Source organism: Phaseolus vulgaris, chromosome 6, assembly GCF_000499845.2.
Source record: "Phaseolus vulgaris cultivar G19833 chromosome 6, P. vulgaris v2.0, whole genome shotgun sequence".
In the NCBI taxonomy this organism is placed as follows: domain Eukaryota; kingdom Viridiplantae; phylum Streptophyta; class Magnoliopsida; order Fabales; family Fabaceae; genus Phaseolus; species Phaseolus vulgaris.
In genome coordinates, this window is record NC_023754.2 from 442,214 (window position 1) to 462,714 (window position 20,501).

The window sequence follows — 20,501 nt, forward strand, 5'->3', positions numbered from 1 at the left end:
AACTTGAACAATAAGTAGAATACCATCAATTTTGTAAATTATTTTTTATTTTCCAAAAATTCTTAAACAATGATAATTAAAAGTAAGAACATGTTATCTCATTGTAAAATTAAATAATAATAGCTTAATTGAAAAAATGTAAAATTTTATTATGTTATTAAAAAAAGTTTTTAATAAAAATTTAATTAAAAATATCTAAATTTATAATAAACTTAACATTAATTAAACTTCTTTTATATACACATATATTATTTTGGTTAATTTACCTTTTTGTGTTATTTATATCTACCACCATAGACACTAAAATTTCTGCTTAAGATGTTTTACATTTTTCCATATTTAAGTACATGTAATACATATATATATATATATATTTTAAATTTTCTTTATTTTTAAATCATCTTTTGATATTTGAAAATTAAATTTTATAAATATTATAAAATATTTTTTATATATTGTAATTTGGTTCTTTGAAATGTTACAACAAAAACTTTTAAAATTAGAAAATTTCTTAAAATTGTTTATAGTTTTTAAAATAATATAAAATAAAACAATATATACTTTTTGTGCATGTATACCTATATATAAAACTATATATAAAGAGAATTTTTTACTATAATGTTTTTTTTATATAAATTTTTTTTCGATTCCACCCTTATTTAATATATTTCATTTTATTAATACAATAATTATTTTTTAATTTTTTAAATTAATATTAATATAAAATTAGATAATAAAAAACATATTCTCATTTATTTCTATACTAAATTTCACTTTATATAGCATAACCTTTATTTTTAATCACTTTTTACAATTTTTTTTTATTTTTCATTCAAAAATTAATCTATATGTATGTTACATTCTTATTATCATCGTGAAAATTAAAAAAATAAAATAAAATAAAATGTAGATACACAGAACAAAATCGTTTGAGTTTCTGTATTTAATAAATGGAAAAGTGCGCAGAAAAATATCACCCTTAAAAACATTTCAAACGTGTTAAAATGTGAATTTTTAAGATCAGTTTGTGATTTTCAAGTTACATATTAACTACAGAATACAAGGTTAGAAGCGTCATTTCTTACACTCTTGACTCAGCGAGAACCTTCAGCACGCAGGAGTCAATAACAACACCACACACCATCTCAATTTCCGCCACGTGTACATTTCGCCACGTGTTTTGTTTTCAGTGGTTAAACACCCTTCACTCCGTCACACTTTGTCCCGTACAATAAATCTGCTAGCAGAGCAAAGCACTGGCTCACCACTACCGTTACTTCCAATTTTATTATTATTATTATTAGTATTACTATTATTATTATTAATTATTAAACTCACTTCACTGCCACCACCAAGATCTCGCTTCCGTTTTCCCCAAAACATATTCACATAATATTCCCTCGCTTTCTCGGCGGTCAAACGCCGCATTCCGTCGGAAAAATGGCGTGGAAGGTGGCGCTAGCTGTGCTGTTCTCCCTCGCGCTCTTGTTCTCTCCGTCGCAAGCCGCGGTTTTGAGCGTAGATCTAGGTTCCGAATCGTTGAAGGTGGCGGTGGTGAACCTGAAGCCCGGTCAATCTCCGATCTCGATCGCGATCAACGAGATGTCCAAACGGAAATCGCCGGCGCTGGTCTCCTTCAACGAAGGCAACCGCCTTCTCGGTGAGGAGGCGGCCGGCCTCGCCGCGCGCTACCCGCAGAAGGTCTATTCCCAAACGCGCGACCTCCTCGGGAAGCCCTATGCCTCCGCGCAGAAGATTCTTAACTCAATGTACCTCCCTTTCGAGACGAAGGAAAACTTCCGAGGCGGCATGAATTTAGTCGCGGACGGCGGAAACGAAAACGACAGTGTTTACTCCCCCGAGGAACTCGTTGCCATGGTGTTAGGTTACGCGGTGAATTTGGCGGAGTTTCACGCGAAGATTCCCATTAAGGACGCGGTGATCGCTGTGCCGCCGTATATGGGACAGGCCGAGCGGAGAGGGCTGCTTGCGGCGGCGCAGTTGGCGGGGATTAACGTTTTGTCTCTGATAAACGAGCATTCCGGTGCGGCGCTGCAGTACGGGATCGATAAGGACTTCTCGAACGAGACGAGGCACGTGATTTTCTATGACATGGGTGCTACTAGTACCTACGCTGCGCTTGTGTACTTCTCGGCGTACAAGGGTAAGGAGTATGGCAAGAGCGTGTCCGTGAACCAGTTTCAGGTGAAGGATGTGCGCTGGAACCCGGAGCTTGGTGGTCAGCACATGGAGTTGCGATTGGTGGAGTATTTTGCGGATCAGTTCAACGCGCAAGTTGGTGGTGGAATTGATGTGAGGAAGTTTCCCAAGGCCATGGCTAAATTGAAGAAGCAGGTTAAGCGAACTAAAGAGATTCTTAGTGCGAATACCGCTGCTCCTATTTCCGTTGAATCGCTTCATGATGACGTCGACTTCAGGTAGTTTGAATTTGAAATTACTCATTCTATGAAATTATATATTATTATTCTCTTTACTTCTGAGCAAAAGTTTATGCTTTGTGCTGTGTAGATCATGGTTCAACCTTATTTGTACAGTGTACTTTAGCACCCTCTTTAATTGATTTTTATTACCTAGTATGAACAAGAACAGCTAGGAAAACGACAACCAGTCTTTATCCTATATATTATGATGGCAAACTAATATGGGAAATATTTGATCCAAAGAGTTTTGTATTTTTCTTTTTCGGAAAAAACCAATTCAGTTGATATTGTTTCTAGGAATACATTTTCATGTATTTGATTTTTTGGGGGGATAGAGTGTTGTCTATTCAAAATGATTTTTTAAGAGTGAAGTAGCATTTTGTCTCATTTAGTAGCAAACTAAACTCCTAACAAGACTCGGTGTTTTTGTGTGGAGTTAGTTTTACATGAGTGGTAAGGTTATTGGGTATGCTTGCATATGTATTCAATAAGTACTGGTATTGGAAACATCCAGTATGGGTATTGGAATTATATGGGAACATCATAGCTTTCCTGTGAAATAATTACAGTAGCAAAAAGACTGGTAGAAAGAACACAGTTGCCTTTGCTTCAATTGTCTGAGTAAATTGTAACCTGAACTGCTCCAACCCTTCAGTAAAAGCATGTCCTAGATTTCCTTTGGGTAAAATTTAGTTGGATAAATCGTAGAAAAATGAGCTATTTATAGCAGTATTTTCCATTAACAAAGTGGTTAAGCTTGCAAATAGCTGATTGAGTCAATAACTAGTTGCTTAAGTGGTTAGTTATTTGCAATTAACTAGCCTTAGGTTTTACTGGCTGGCTAAGGTTGAGAAAGGGGCATCAGTCTTGGGAGTTATGCCTTGCTTGAATACAGCAGTAAAAACATGTTCTCACTATTTGTTTCAGATAAAAATAATTGGGAAACAAAATAATCAAATTCTTGATATGGTATTTCATGTTTTTGGAACAATTAACTACATGGTCAGTTCTGTCAGTGGTTTACACATTTATCAGTCATTAGCCATTATTTTCACATAGTTAATTAGTGGGGTGGTTAATTGTTCCTAATAGAATATGTAATAGATGCATCATATCTTCATTCTATCTTCTGAACAAATATTGTATGTTTATGTGGGATGATCTGTTTGAAGTGTTTTTTCTTTTCATATTTCTTTATACATCATGATTTGTTTCCTTAATTATTAGCATTATAAGTCTAATATTAGTATGAATAGGTGTATGCTATGTATTTTGTTTCACATCAAGACAAGAAAATATTCATCTTTGTTTTGATTCTGTCTTTCCTTCACTTAAGTCTATGATTTCAGCAGTTCCTAAACTGAATATTTGTTTTTATCAAGTTTTCCTTTCTTATAATTCTCCCAAAATAAATTGCTATCCCAAATAAAAATTATAACCACAATCATGAATTTACATAATATCAAATCCAGCTCTTTGTCATCTCTGATGTCAAGGAGGTGCCAATCTTAACGAGATGACCTTGGGAGAATTCTTTACTAGTAATGCTAAAAAAGGTAAAACGCAATTGGTTGATTGATAGGTTAGGTTGGCATATTATGTCGTATCAGTGTCCGTGTCAATTGGTTGATCTTTAGAATATAGTAATATGCTTAGCTTTATCTTGGTTAAGGAGTTACATGTAACCTTAAGGACTGCATATTGGTTAATAGACAGGCTAGGTTTTGGTATCTTCTTACGGAAGAGATCAATTTGAAGATAGCTTCTAAAGGGGAAGTCAAGAAATACTGTGAAAAATGAAACTCTTATATTCTCAAGATTGTCAACAAAAATAAATAAACTAGTCAAAATAAAATGCAAATAATGACAAGGAAAGTAAAATTATAGTTTATTATCAAGTTGATATTCTTACACTGCATATAATGCTCAAGGGTCCTTCATACATGGCATGTTTTCTTACAGGAGCACTATTACCCGTGAGAAATTTGAAGAGCTCTGTGAAGACATTTGGGAAAAATCACTTTTACCTGTGAAAGAGGTGCTTGAGCATTCTGGTCTTTCATTGGAAGAAATATATGCGGTGGAGTTAATTGGAGGTGCCACCAGAGTGCCAAAATTACAGGTGTGAATATTTTTTTTTCCTTTCTTTGACAATTATTTTGACAGTGTGCACTCTGGCTAGGGTGGGGTTTGATCTCTGCATACAATATTGTTGTCCATGCTTGATAGTCGTCAGCAACATTTGTTTACCATATATATTATCTGCTATGTAAAGGATAAACCTAGTTATACAACTGTATCTGTATCCTGGAGTTGTATGCTGTCTTTATACTGCTGCTGCTCTGCTAGTATATTATTAGATGTTAAATGCACGTGCATGCTAATCTGATTTAACAGAAGTAACTAATCCGTCAGGTTAATTGTTCGTTAGATATTTTGTCAGGATGTTTTGTTACAACTCTGTTCAGCCAAACTGATTCAGTTACTAAAGTTTTTTCCTCACAATTTCCTGTATTTTAGAGTTGCACTTGGCATCCAAGGCTAATTATTTTTTTCACCAGAAACACAATCATACTGAGAGAGCATTTCAGACCCTTTCCTTCTCAGTTTTCTGTCCTTTGCTCTCGCATTTTGTTCACTTGAACTTCAACATTTCTGTAATCTATATTGTCAATCATAGTAATTCATGCTGTCCAAGCTTGACCCTATTTTATGATAACCTGTACTTGCTACTTTTTTCTATTGATTTGAATAATGAAGACAAAGGAAGAGCACAGCTGATGCCTCAAATGTTGGCATAAAGATTTCAATGGAGAAGACTGACTGCGTATATAATTCACTTGCATTATCACTTTTTATTTCAAATATGAATATATCCGAGTTTGAATACCCAGAATCTATGAAATTGCAGCACTTTATTTTGTCGATGTATTGTTGGATACAGTCTTTGAACTTTAGTTTCACAGATGAAGTTTTTTACTTGCTGTGCATTAGTGTAGAGCTTTGTTTATTGATATTCTGTTAATATTATTACAGGCTAAGCTTCAAGAATTCCTTGGGAGAAAAGAGCTTGATAGGCATCTTGATGCTGATGAAGCAATAGTTCTTGGTGCAGCTCTGCATGCTGCAAATTTAAGTGATGGGATTAAATTAAACCGCAAACTAGGAATGGTTGATGGTTCCTTGTACGGATTTGTGGTTGAGTTGAATGGTCCTGAACTTTTAAAAGATGAAAGCTCTAGGCAGTTACTTGTACCACGAATGAAGAAAGTCCCGAGTAAGGTAAATCAGTTTATGATTCTATGCTGATTGTGACTAAATATCATATGAAGAATGAATTGATCAATTATATACTCCAACTTTATTAATCCATTGTAATATTGTTAACTTACAAGATGTTTAGATCCGTTAATCATAACAAAGATTTTGAAGTTTCACTAGCTTATGAAAGTGGGCATCATTTGCCTCCTGGTGCTACCGCTCCTGAAATTGCTCGATACCAGATATCTGGTTTGACAGATGCAAGTGAGAAGTAAGGATAAAAATCTTGCTGAAGTTTTGTGGGCATATTGCTTATTTAAGCCCCTTCAGGAATTGCTCTTAAAGTAAATGCCCTCATATCTTTGTTCCTTCTCTGTTCTTCTAGATACTCATCTCGGAATCTGTCATCCCCCATCAAGGCAAGCATACATTTTTCTCTTAGTAGAAGTGGAATTCTTTCTCTCGATAGGGCAGATGCTGTTATTGAAATAACAGAGTGGGTGGAAGTTCCTAAGAAGAATTTGACCATTGAGAGTTCAACCATTTCATCAAATGGTTCGGCTGAATCTGCTGCTGGAAATAGTTCTGAGGGAAGCAATGAAAGCATCAAAACTGACAGTGGGATTAGTAAGACATCCAACACTAGTGCAGAGGAGCAAGCTGCCGCTGAGCTTGCTACAGAGAAGAAGCTGAAAAAGCGGACCTTTAGGGTGCCATTAAAGGTGAATGTCAACTGGCCACCCTTATTTTGTGATTATTTAAACTGGGTGGTGAATTTTGGGAAAAATTGAAACAAGATCTAATATACTTTTCTTGCTTCATTGCTGTTTTACAGATTGTTGAGAAGATAACTGGACTTGGAATGTCTCTGTCAGAAGATTTTCTTACTGAAGTCAAAAAGAAATTGCAAGTACTAGACCAAAAAGATACAGACAGAAAAAGAACAGCTGAGTTAAAAAATAATTTGGAAGGATATATATATACTACTAAGGAAAAGGTTCGTAGAAAGCAATATGCTTATAGTTTTCACTTTGTTAACAGCCTTCATCTATTATGTAATGGGTAATTTTTATCCTTTAAAGATTTCTAATTTTCTTTCAGGGATTCATACAAAAGATTGACATTTAAGTAGTTGACTAAGTTTATACTGAGGAATTTAACTTTTGGTCTTGACTATTGCTTTTGAGAAAAAAATCATCAAAAGAATTGTGAAATGAAGGATGAGCATTTTTAAAACCCAAAATATACTAGCCTCCAGCCAAATTAACTTCAAATGCCTGTCTGTTGATCATCCTTCTATTCTTTTCCTTACATTCAGTATCTGCATTTGTTTGGAGAGTTTTTCTGATTGCCTTGTGTTTGTATTGGGAGGGTGGGATCTAGGAATGATGCTTCTACAGTTACTTCATAGGTTGACTGAATGTATAAACATATGCTGTTGTTTTTCATTTAGAGTGTTTAAAATGGACTAATTTAACTAGTTTTATCTGCTTATTAATTGTCCAATATGAAATGTTATTTAATTATTATTTCTTTTATAATGTTATTTTATTATTACTTATTTTGTGTGGACCCAACTTTAGGGTTAGTTAAGGCAAGTGCCTTTTTGTTTTGTAACTTATACACACACGCACAACAATAGTAGTAGAACAATGTAGGTTGAATGCACTATTTTCTCTATCTTATTTATTCAAGTTAGTACTTGAGTTAGTGTTGTCAAAATCACGAGTTTACTCGCATACTCGCACGAGTCAGCGAGTTTGGAAGGCTAGCCGAGTCTCGGTCAGCGGATTGGTATCAGAGAGGATCACAACGAGGTGCCGCACGGACCAGTGGATTGGAGGATTGACTAAGGTTGTTGATCGTGACTCGTGCACGACCATTTTTGGCCAAGAAAAATGGAACTTGGTTGCTCCAGCACAGAGAATGAGGTTTTGCAACGGTGGCTTTGATGGTTTTGTGCGGTGGTGAGCTCCGGTGAGGCTGTGACCATGCGGAAAATGAAGAGAGTAAAGGGAATGATGTGCGGCGCATGGAAGTGAAGAGTTGCTGCCCAAAATAAACCCTAAAACCTAATTCAAACATTTGGGTCTTGGCCCATTTTTAATATCAGAGTCTATTGCAACCCTAATTCAAATTAAGTCATTGGAGAAGTATTTTGTAGTAGCAACCCTAATTCAAATTAAGTCATTGGAGAAGTATTTTGTAGTAGCAAGAGGAAGTGAGCAGCACTATTAATTTAAAATCCTAAATTTATTTGGGCCTTACTGACCCATTTAAAATATTATGAGTTCCCATAATTTTAATTCACATAATATTTCTAATATTTTTTTAATTTATCTATAAATATATATTATAACACTATAAATATATATTATAACACTATTAGTAACTCTTACAAGTCAAGTTACGATCCTCGAGCTATGATCCTTTATCTCCTCTCCAATCCTCTTACGAGTTACGAGTTTGACTACATTGACTTGAATGTCTTCTACTTCATTGTCTCCGACAACATTTATCATTGTCACTGTCATTGTTGATGTCAAGGTTAGGTGTGCCTCGAGGGGTGCGACCCAACCCCAATGATTGTGTAATGAACTGATCTCGGACGCAATGATCTATGTGTGGTCAATTTTCGGAGTGTGTCCTTCATGTGCTGCCTTCCCGTTGTTGGAATCACTTTGCGATACTGTCGTCTGACTTGTCAACATTGTGTGCCTCCGTTTCAAACCTTGTTTCTCTATTTCAACATACTTTGGTGTCGGGACACATCCCCCTTTCACAGTCTTAGGGTTCTCCTATCTCCGTTGTTGTTCTTCATCTTTGAGATGAATTTAGTAGGTTTTGCTTCTCCCTTTTCTGCTACTCCTACCATTACAAGTGCAGAACTCAGTAGGAAGAATTATTTGTCTTAGTCTGTCTCTGTGGAGTTGTGTTGTGGTTTCTTGTTCAAGGATATCATGATCATTTGGAAACTAATGGCTACTATATTTATGATGCAAAGAGAGATATAGGAGGTTAGTGGGAAAACTCATTTTTCGTGTTATAACTAGACTTGATATTTCTTATAAAGTGGGAGTTGTGAGTCAATTTATGCAAAATCCTCACATTGATCACTAGAATGTTGTTATTCACATTCTTAGATGTGTAAAAGGGACCCAAGATAGGGATTGTTGTATGAGTACATGGGAAATACTCTAGACGTAAGGTATTGGGATGATTGTCCCATTAACAAGAGATCTACCATGGGATACTATGTATTCCTTGGATGGAATCTTATATCTTGTATAAGTAAGAATCAAAGTGTTGTTGCCCGATCTAATTAGAAGCTTAATATAGATATGTGGCCCTAGCTACATGTGAACTTGTGGATTAAACAACTCCTTCAAGAGTTGAAATTTTGTTAAAAAGTTGAGGATGAAGTTGTGTTGTGACAATCAAAGCAACTCTTCATGTAGTCTGTTCAATCCAGTGTTTCATGAGAGAACATATAGAGATTGATTGTCATATTGTTAGAAAGAAGTTCTTGTCCAAGAATCTTTTTACTGAGTTTGCAGTTTTAATTAACAACTCGCAGACATTCTAACTAAATCTTTAAGAGGACCTAGGATTCAATATATATGTTTCAAGCTTGGTGCATATGATCCGTATGCCCCAGATTGAAGGGATTGTTAAAATTAAATGTTATTTTATTATATTTCTCTTTTATGTACCCAGCTTTCGGGTCAAGGTTAAGGAAAGTGCCCTACCTTTGTTTTGTAACACACACAAACACACGTGTGAGTGAGTGTGTGTGTATACACTCTCACATCAATACAAGCACAATAGTGTAGGTTTAATACACTGATTTCTCTCTATATATACATCATTACAGCACATCAATATAACTGCTTTATTCAACTTGTTCTTAATGCTTCTCATGTCTTTGAAGATTGAAACTCTTGAGGATTTTGAAAAAGTTTCTACAAGTGCGGAACGTCAGTCTTTCATTGAGAAGCTTGATCAGGTTTAACCCTTTTCCTTGGGCAACTTAATAAGAAGTGTTATTGATAGGAATATTGACTAAAGCCTTTTGCATTCTGTCAGGTGCAAGATTGGTTGTATACAGATGGTGAAGATGCCAATGCCACAGAGTTTCAAGAGCGTCTAGATCAGTTAAAAGCTGTTGGAGATCCAATTTTCTTAAGGTTTGTTATAGTTAGCCCAATTATATCAATTTTAATCTGTACGGTTTGTATTTGATAGAGATTTTCTGAATACCTGAAAATCTGTTTCAGGTTAAAAGAGCTTACAGCTCGTCCAGCAGCAGTTGAGCAAGGTCGTAAGTATATTGATGAGTTGAAACAGGTACATCTCATGTGAAGTGCCTTAGAGCTTTTTACTTTCTTCATGTTCTTTTTGAAGCTGATTTTTTTTTGGGTAGGGTTGAATTATGTCAATTCCTCAGCTATTTTTTGTAATATCTGAAATTTGAATTGTTTTAATTTAAATTTATTTCATTTTTAATCCTTTGTTTAGATAAATCAATTCATTTTTTTAAATTTCAAACTCTTGGTTTGGATAGGGTCACCATATTGCAATTTTCTTTTTTGACGATAGGGAGAAAGAGAGGAGAGAGAAACAGGAGAACAGAGAGAAAGAAAGCGCAAAACAAGGAAATAGAAATGGGAATGGGGGTAGAAGTGAGAGACGATGGTAAAGAGAGAAAAGGAGGAGAGGAGAAAGAAAGAGGGGAGAGAGAGAGTGAGAGCATGAATTCAAAAGCTTGTTGAATTTGATATAATTTATATAATCTAAATACTTTCACAAATACTTTTTACATTAATTCAGCATATTTCACAAATTCTATACTTTTTGCTAATGACTTTGATGCATGTGTATGTTCTTGTTGTAAACTTACGTTGGATCAGTAGAGGCTGTAATATGATAAACAAGAAGATTTTCTCTATTTTTCTATTACATTAATTCAACATATTTCATTAAAAAGAATGTACAGATTGGTTGTTGCCCTTGTTGAGATGTTAGATATATAATCTAATACGACAGACAACTTTCATTCAAGTGGTTATTTATCCAGTTTTCATCATATCAGCACTTATGTACTAATTTCTATAAAATCATTTGGACACATTCATACTACTTCAGGAAATCATTACCAGAATAAAATGCATTGAAAAAGGCGTTAGTTAGGTGAACGAAAAATATACCTCGAGCAATTGCTTGGGTGACTGATGTCTGAAACATTTATTGTATATTTTGTGAATTTGTGAAGTTTTTATATTCAACTGCTGCCAGCTATTTTCTGATGTAACTTTATACATTTATGACTTGTGCAGATTGTTGAAGAGTGGAAAGTAAAGAAGCCTTGGCTTCCGCAAGAAAGAGTAGATGAGGTATGGTTTAACTTTATTTTGATGACTTGGAATCTATTAAAGCTGATGTGTTACCTTCAGAAAATTCATTGTTTTTTGGTTCTTAACTTGCAAGGTTATCAAAAGTTCTGAAAAATTAAAGAATTGGTTGGACGAAAAAGAATCTGAGCAAAAGAAGTAAGTTATTGTCGTAGTACTTTAGTTGTTATTGAAGCTACAATTAGTTGTTTACCTTGTCATTTGAATATTTTGTCATGTCGCAAGGCGGATGCCTGAATAAACATTTACCTCTACTTTTCTTTATTTAGAAATAATATTCCATGAAAAAGTTCATCCATAACATGATTGGAACAAATACTGATTAAAGGAAATCAAACTAGAAATCAAATAATAGCCGGAGATAAATGAATATTTTTAAGAGGAAGAAGATAATACAAAGGATGTTTAAAGTTCACTTGCTCAGAGCCAAAACTCCAATAGAGAAAAAAATCCTCTGCCTAATAACAACCCAATCATCAAACGATATCCCCCAGTCTGCTCTCGGTTCTCACTGTAACCTAATTCACACATCACAAACCCTGTGCTTCTGTCTCTACCACCTAATCATTTATAAAATGATTCCCTTTCATCTGCTACAGTTAGCTTGTATGGCACAAAAATATGATCAATGACAATGGGCTACATAATGAAATAGTTTGGGTCAAAATAAGGTTATTTGTGTCAGTATGGAAGTCGCTTCTGCTAACATAATATGTATGTAATGTGCAGTGTATTGTGCTACTCAGTATCTGTGGAATTCTTGAAGAATAAAATTTCAGTGCTTTAAAATATTCAAATAACCTAAATTCCACTTTTGAGATTTTAGATTCTTCTCTTCAAGGTCTCTTTGCCTGTTGTTATTCATTTTCTAGATAAAATTTTCCTAAGTTTTTTCCTTTGAGGGTTAGCCTCCCTCCCTTTACTGTTCATAAAGGCCGTGGATCATCTGAATCATATCATTGACGGCTTCATTGTTTTAGATTACTCCCCTTTTTTTAGATCATATTGTACTTTTCCCATTATGCGCTTCCAAATATTTAAGAAAATGGACTAGTCTAGCTTTGTAAAGTATTCACTTTTTCCATTTTACTGACTGCCAAAAAGAGTTTGTCCATTGAGGAAATTGCAAATATGCTCATAACATTTTTAATGTAATTGATTATTACATTCCTATTCTGTACTTGTTTCGAAGGGCTTCTGGATTCAGTGAGCCAGCATTTACATCCGAAGAAGTATATTTAAAGGTGCTTGATCTGCAAACCAAGGTAACCTGTCTCTTCTACTTGTCTGAATGAAGACAATGTATTGGCATATGATTTTACAGGCCTAAGAAAGCAGTGCAATTTTTTGTTAATGACCTTGTTTCCTGTACTACAGGTTGCCAGTATTAACAGAATTACCAAGCCCAAGCCTAAGGTTCAGAAGCCTGTAAAGAATGAAACAGAGAGCAATGAACAGAAAACGGATGATTCCAATTCTACCCCAACAGACAGTTCCTCTTCAAGTGATTCAACTGCTGACAATTCAGAAGAGACAAAAGAAGAAGAAACTGTTACCGAGCAACCCGAAGTTCATGATGAGCTATGATTAAATGGAATATGCATGTCTGTCCAGTTTTAATAGTCAAATGTAGAATGGTAATGGTAGAAATTAATAGGTGAAAAGGAGGCAGTGTCAGTTCTCAGCTAGCAGGATAATAGAGTTGAGGCAACATTTGCTTGCTGGTTGAGTGCTAAATTTTTGAGGTTAGATGAGTCTTACTGTAGAAGATGATTAATTTTCCTTTTATATTTAAGGGGACAACTTATAATTTACAGCCATATGAAAAATTGTATCTGCCTAAACACAATGTAATAGGAGAAGAGAAAAGACAACTCACGAGACTTTATTTGTGATATCAAATACGAATTTTGCTTCAGTATCAAATAATTATAAGCTCTTCTTTTCATAGTACACTAAACTCTTTATGTGGTTAATGGAGACCACATATTATCATACGACACATTCTAAATTTTGTTGAGTTTTCCCTTTCAAGTTTAAAACTAATTCTTTTAATCTCTCAAATTGAAATTTAATATTTTTAATTTCAAGATTTAAAATTTATTTTCTTACTTAGTCTCACCTGATGTTATCTAAAATTTTTAGCAATTGAAAAATACAAGGTGTACTTGCCTTCCTTTTCAGGAACAACCAATACTTGTAACTGAGTTTGATCATAATAAATTAATTGACCTAATCAATATCATAAGTAAAATGATCTAATGAGTTTTAAATGATGAGTTGCTATTTATGGAATATTGAAAAGCAGTTACATGGCCATCTCAAGAGACTCAGAAAATATCACCTGATGAATTTATAAATATTCACTCTTTAAGAAGTACAATCTTATCTTATCTCATACTCTAAACTCACCTATTGTTAAGAATTCACTATTTTTGTCCTCTTACCGACTTAAGTATCGGGAAGTCCTTTTCAGGTGGACTTTTCCTTCTAATCGGAGACCAACTGAAAACTCGTTCCTTGAGAAACATCCTGTCCTCGTTGAGTTGTACTCCTGAGTTCATTTTCGATAGGAACATTTGACGCTCACCGAGGGATCCTGACAAAACTTTTCCCAGGACCACTATAGCAGCTAGACACATTGTCGACATGAGTGCCCAACAAGATAACACGAATCAACTGTTGAACCAAGTGGTGTTCAAGCTTTGAAGAATCCAAATCCTTTGAAGGATGTTGAAGTCTTTGCTGTGCTTGGTGTTGCTGTGCTGGTTTAGTATAGTTCTGGGGTAGTTTGAATGTTGTAATCCACCCTTTGATTAAATCTAAAGCATAGGCATTCTCAATCTTTGTGAAAGTAAAATGTTTTCAAACTAAGTTAAAACAACCGATTGTTTATACTTAGGTGTTTTGAGAAAAAGATTAAAAAGTGTTTTTAAAATGTTTGAACTGTTAAGAACCAAAACAACCGATTGATTTGAGGAAACAACCGATTGTTTGTTTTGGGACCATAACAGAAAAACTGTTTTATCTTTGACTGAGCTTTAAATGATTTAACTGCTTACGTTCCAGTCATTAAATGCTTTGACCAATCTTTTAATGAAATTTAAGAGTTTGTTAAGATTTGATAACAAACTACATCTTTGAATAAATTCAGAATAACAGATTTGACAATTAATCTTTGACAAGTTTTTTGCTAAGAGTTTTTGAGTTTTTCAAAGAGCTGAGATTGCTAAAAGTTTGTGATTGATCAAAGTTTGTGGAATAGGATTTTGCTTGTATTGATTTCAGATTATCTTCTGTAACAAGTGTAATCCTTGTACTCTGTGAAACAAGTTTCGTTTCTGTGTTTGCTAAGATTGGCTGTGTGTTCTTGAGGGGATCAAGATCAGCAATCTTGGTGTAGGTGTGTTGGCCAAGGAGAGTGTGTTTCTTGAGGTGTTCAAGGTCATTCTCTTGGTTGTTGTGTAAGTAATCAAGGTGTGATTGCTTAGTGGATTTCCTCAGGGTTTCTGAGAAGACTGGATGTAGCTCTGAGTTTGGAGTGAACCAGTATAAACATCTGTGTACAATCTCTCTATCTCTAACTCTTTAAATTTAGTTTTATTTGTTGTTTGCTGGTATAAACAACCGATTGTTTCTGTGAAACAACCGATTGTTTTTCTGGTACTGCAGCTTTTGCTTGCTGTTTTGGCGAACTGAATTTATGAATCAATTGCTTTCCTGAGATAATTTCATTCTTTTTTTAAAAGTTTACGAAAATTCTCTTTAAACAATTCACCCCCCCTCTAGTTTAAAGCCATCCATTCTAACATCAACCGCTTAAGACTTTTCTTCGGAGGGGTGAAGAGAACTCTTAAAGAACCATGAGGGACGCTTTAGGTTAGATGCAAGAGAAAATGAAGTAGAACTTGGCCTCCCTAAAAGAACAACGTAGGGTGGAGTTACTAATGCTGCAAAACCAGATAACTCGTAAGGACGAAAACCAGCGCCAGGAAGAAGCATCTGCGCGCGGTGCACTAGGTCAATTATGTTGTCATCCGGCCAAGGATGCCCCCTATCACGTTCACTGAGGAAGATTTCAAGGGTGTAGAACCCTCTCAGGATGACCAGATGGTGATATCAGTCGACATTGAAACCTTCACCATCATGAAGACCCTCGTGGACCAGGGGAGCTCGGTCGACATCCTCTACTGGAAGACCTTTAAGCCTATGAGGATTCCAATAGAGGAGATGACACCCTACGATGACCACATAGTTGGCTTCTCAAGAGAGCGAGTGGGCACGAAGGGGTACATCGAGCTATACACCACCTTCGACCTAGAAAATGCGAGTAAAACCCTGAAGATCAGGTACTTGTTTATTGATGCCAATACCTCATACAACATTATGTTCATACGGTTGTCTCTCAACAAGCTTGGAGTGATCATTTCCACCCCACACCTCGCAATGAAGTTTCCATCTTTGTCGAGAGATATATTGACGATCCATGTGGATCAGAAGATTGCAAGGGAATGCTACGAAGAGAGTCTGAGAGTGGAACCCACTCGTCAGAAGGCGTCTGGAAGTCAGTCACCCAGACGAAAGATGGCTGGACGAGGGAGGTCCCCCTGAAGATCAGAGCGACCAGCGAAACACGCAGTTGCCATGATTGACCTCGACCCTTGAGAGGTGGAACCAAGGCTTTAAGCCAAGGACGAGTTGCGTCATGTCTCGATCATCGACGAAGAACGCTACACGAGTATTGGCACAACAATGGCAGCCGTTGATGCTGAGCTCATACATCAAGCTTTGAAGAAGAATGTTGATCTTTTCGCTTGGACGGCTGCCGAGGTACCAGGTGTAAACCCTGAAGTCATAACCTACAGGCTATCGGTCTACAAAGAAGCGCGCCCGGTCGCGCAAAAGAAGATAAATCATGGAGAGAAAAAAGAAGGCTCGCGGCCTGAGCGGAAGCCGAGAAGCTCTTGGCTGTCGGGTTCATTCGAGAGGCCTAGTATACTACTTGGTTGGCGACGTGGTCATGGTCACCAAATCCAACGGCCAATGGCGAATGTGCGTTGACTATAAAGGCCTGAACAAAGCGTGCCCAAAGGACTCCTATCCCCTGCCTAACATCGATCGTCTGGTTGATAGGGTAGCCGGGCACAAAGTGTTGAGCTTCCTAGACGCTTACTTTGGTTATAACCAGATAAGCATGCACCCCAGGGACAAGGAGAAGACGACCTTTGCGACCGATGGTGCAAATTACTTCTATGAAGTAATGTCGTTCGGCCTAAAGAACGCATGAGCGACGTACCAACGGCTGATGGATACAATCTTCAAAGGGATGATCGGCAAGAGCGTGGAGGTCTATGTGGACGACATAGTCGTCAAATCTGACTCGTGTGACCAGCACATCAAAGACTTGCAAGAAGTCTTTGATGCTCTAAGAAGGACCAACATGTGCCTCAACCCCGAGAAGTGTGCATTCGGGGTCGAAGGGGGCAAATTCCTGGGTTTTATGCTAACCCATCGGGGAATTGAAGCCAACCCCGATAAGTGAAAATCAATAACTGAGATGAGAAGCCCAAAGAACCTGAAAGAGGTGCAACAACTACTTGGCAGGTTAACAACACTATCAAGATTTGTTCCTCAGCTTGCCAAGCGGATCAAACCAATGACACAGATGCTCCGAAAAACAACAAATTTCAACTAGAATGAAGCTTGTGAAGACATTTTCAACGAGCTAAAGGAATTTCTCTCGTCACTGACCATCATTCAAAAGCCAAGGCAGGATCATCCGATCATAGTATACCTGGCAGTATCAGAAGAAGCGGTCAATGCGGCCTTGGTGCAAGAGATCAACAAAGAAGAAGCGGTCAATGCGGCCTTGGTGCAAGCGCTCAGTCGCACGCTCCATGCGGACGAGACAAGGTACGAGATGATAGAGAAAGTAGCACTAGCACTGGTTCTGACAGCAAGATGGATGCGACCATACTTTCAAAACCATGCCATAATGGTAAAAACCAGCTACCATTTATATATAATATTGTCTAAATCCGATCTTGCAGGACGAATGATAGGGTGGTCGGTCGAGCTATCAAAATTATACATCCGATATGAATCGAGGGATGCCATCAAATCCCAATGCTTGGCGGACTTCTCGACAGACTTGGCACTACAACCAGATGTCTCGACCGAATAGACGTTGTATATGGATGGATCATCCAATAAGACCGCCTACAGCGCAAGGGTCATCCTAGAAGGACCAAACGACCTGTTGTTCGAACAAGCATTGCAGTTTTCCTTCAAGGCAACAAACAATCAGGCGAGTACGAAGCCATCTTGGCCAGCCTTAACCTCGCCCATGACCTCAGAGCCCGCGAGGTGGTGTGCAAAAGTGACTCACAACTTGTCGTCAGGCAGATCAAAGGTGAATTCGAAGTAAAGGAGCCCTTACTCCAGTGGTACTATCACACGATCGACAATTCAATTGCCAAATTCGATAAGGTCATTATCGAACACATACGCCGGCAGGACAATGAACGAGAAGACGCACTATCTCGCCTCGCATCCACAAAGAAACAAAGCCACCATCGGTCTATCGTTCAGATTCGTCTGAAGCAACCGAGCGTGGGTGACGCCCAATGTTTTAGCTGTTACCGAAACTGATACTTGGATGGGTCCAATCATCCAATAATTAGAGTACGGAACGTGCAAGCCGGGCGACGAAAAGGAAATCAGACTGCAGTGCGCACGGTACACCTTGATCGGTCTTGATCTGTACCGAAGAGGCTATTCAATGTCGCTCCTAAAATGCCTCACCAAAGAACTAGCACAATACGTGTTGCAAGAGATTGAAGATGGAGTGTGCGGCAACCACTCTGGAGCATGAACAATGGCGGCCAAAGTTATCAGGGCAAGGTACTATTGGCCGACCGTCCAAGGAGATTGTGCATAATACGTGAAGAAATGCTTGAAGTGCCAACAGTTCGGTCCCCTGCATCATTCAAAGTCGGAGGAGCTCCACAGCATGACGTCTCCTTGGCCGTTTGCCATATGGGGGATGACCCTTTCTCGCCCGATAAAGGTCAGACAAAACACCTACTAGTTGCAGTGGACTACTTCACGAAGTGGATAGAGGCTGAGCCTCTCGCTTCTATATCGGCCAAGAATGTCCAAAACTTTGTTTGGAAGAATATCGTGTGTCGGTTTAGGGTGCCACACACAATCGTATCAGATAACAAACGACAGTTCATTAATCGAGGGCTTAAGACTTTTTATGATGACCTCGGCATCAAATCCGTGACCAGCTTGATCGAACATCCTCAGACGAACGGTCAAGTCGAAGTCGCCAACAAAGTCCTCTTAAACGAGTTGAAGAAGAGACTTGGCACAACCAAGGGAAGGTGGACAGAGGAATTGCTAGAAGTCCTATGGGCATATCGATGCACACCCCAGACAACGACCCAAGAAACGTCGTACAACACCGAAACCATGATACCGGTCGAAGTAGGCGAGCTGTCCATCAGGCGACAACTCTTTGATCTATCCTTAAATTAAGAAAGTCTGGCGGTCGGGCTTGACCTCATTAATGAACTCCGTTATAAGATCAAAATCCGCGAGGCCGCATGCAAGCTGCGAGCAACAAGAAGATACAACACAAAGGTTCGGCCAAGAAGCTTCCACAAAGGTGACCTTGTCTGGAGAATGCGTAGCGATACAAGGAAGTCGGACGACAAGTTCTCGTCCAATTGGGAAGGACCATTCTGAATCCGAGAATTCAGTGAAGGGGGGGCATACCACCTAGAGTGGCTATCAGGCAAAGTTGTATCGAGGACGTGGAATTCCACGCACCTCAAATTTTATTTTAGCTAAAGGATGAATAAAATCTACGCACTCTTTTCTCACCCGACAACACACAACGGTCAGAGAGGTTTTAAAGAGGCGTTTCTATCAAGCAACGTGCAAATTATAAAATCAACCTAAGAGGCACGATTCGACCAAGATGAAGCCCTAACCAGCATACCCTCCCGATACCTAAAACGCAAGTGTCGGCCAGGATGAAGCCCTAACCGGCATACCCTCCCGATACCTAAGACGCAAGTGTTGGTCAGGATGAAGTCTTAACCGACATACCCTCTCGACACTTCATCTACACGATTCAGCCAGGATGAAGCCCTAAACGACATACCTTCCGATACCTAAAACACAATTGTCAGTCAGGATGAAGCCCTAACCGACATAAGCACCACACCGACCGTTAAGGATAACTTATGCAAATATGGTTATTTAAATCCAGTTATTCATTATACACTCCACAACCGACTGATGTTAAAAACCAATTTTAGATATTTAATTCACATTGCAACACTAAACGATAAGGATAACTTGAACATATTTCCATAAACAACTAATTGCATTGATATTAAACAAAGGGGGAGGCCACACCCCGGCCTCAAGGGAACAAAACGAGCGAGGGAAAAGAAAACTAAAACCCTAAACTACGGTCTTCAGCATCATCGCTCGGCGCAGGCCCAACAGCGGTCTGCAATCTCTGGACTTTGTTCGCGGGGACAAGGCGGTCGTCGAAGACCTCCATCTCCTGATCAAACTCACCAGAAGGAGGAGGGCCACCGTACAACACCCAAGCCTTCTGAACAGACAAGTTGAAACTTTGACTAATCAAAGCCATAGTATCGTCCGGCCAGCCTCCTCCAAGGCTTTCTTAAGTCGGTCATTCTCAGCTGCCCTATCGGCCTCCAGACATTCCAGCTTGGCTATCCGAGCCGCGTCCAGCTCCCACTCGGCAGCTTGATCACACAGTTTCTTCTCATAAGTCGTGTTGGCGTCAACAACTTGCTTTAGGCTGCTCGATGCCTCAAGAAGCTCATGCTCTAAGTGGGAAACCTCCTCCATGCGCCGACCGCGCGCCCCAGCCCTGAGGCGGGTCAATACCAGACCTCGGCATATCATTTGTATGTCGCCTTCAAGTAGGTTGTCCTCAAGGATCGTTCGGATCACCTCCTTGGTGCTAGGGGCAGATTCACACTCACCCGCAGAAAAGTGAAAGTCACCTCTCAATACCGATAGGGGTGACTGTTGGACGGCCACCACCGACACGACGATCGTTGTAGGGGGGTCGGTTGAAATCGTCAATCAGCAGGGAGTCAAGATTGATGGTTGCTCGACTCGGAGCGGGGACGGGCATCTCGCTGGGGGAGCGGTATGTCCGCGTGGTGTTGCCACCCTCCCATGCCCTCTTCCTTGGATTTTTCTGGGAAGGCCCTGCTCGAGCCTCTGTTTGCGTAGCCTCGGAGCCTGAACGCCCATTTTTCTCCTTAACACGGTCCTTGAAAGCTTTCAACATATCAACCGCTTGAGGGACTTCTGTTATTGCGATTGCTGC

General features: G+C 38.4%; 1 protein-coding gene across 1 annotated transcript; it reads left to right on the forward strand.

Moving 5' to 3' along the window:
• The first annotated feature begins 1,298 nt into the window (after positions 1-1,298).
• On the forward strand, positions 1,299-13,042 carry LOC137830912 (heat shock 70 kDa protein 17). Its single transcript, XM_068638314.1, has 13 exons — positions 1,299-2,438; positions 4,404-4,563; positions 5,478-5,723; positions 5,837-5,973; positions 6,088-6,424; positions 6,538-6,699; positions 9,634-9,708; positions 9,789-9,889; positions 9,980-10,049; positions 11,039-11,095; positions 11,190-11,251; positions 12,306-12,378; positions 12,491-13,042. The coding sequence occupies exons 1-13, from the start codon at positions 1,441-1,443 to the stop codon at positions 12,698-12,700; spliced, it is 2,688 nt and encodes an 895-aa protein (XP_068494415.1). The 5' UTR covers positions 1,299-1,440; the 3' UTR covers positions 12,701-13,042.
• The last annotated feature ends 7,459 nt before the right edge of the window (positions 13,043-20,501 follow it).

Bases quoted from the DNA above. Each gene is read 5' to 3' on its own strand.
- LOC137830912 (XM_068638314.1), top strand. From the start codon at position 1,441: ATGGCGTGGAAGGTGGCGCTAGCTGTGCTGTTCTCCCTCGCGCTCTTG. The intron at 4,564-5,477 runs GTGTGAATATTT...ATATTATTACAG, and splicing joins CCAGAGTGCCAAAATTACAG to GCTAAGCTTCAAGAATTCCT. The intron at 5,724-5,836 runs GTAAATCAGTTT...TTAACTTACAAG, and splicing joins TGAAGAAAGTCCCGAGTAAG to ATGTTTAGATCCGTTAATCA.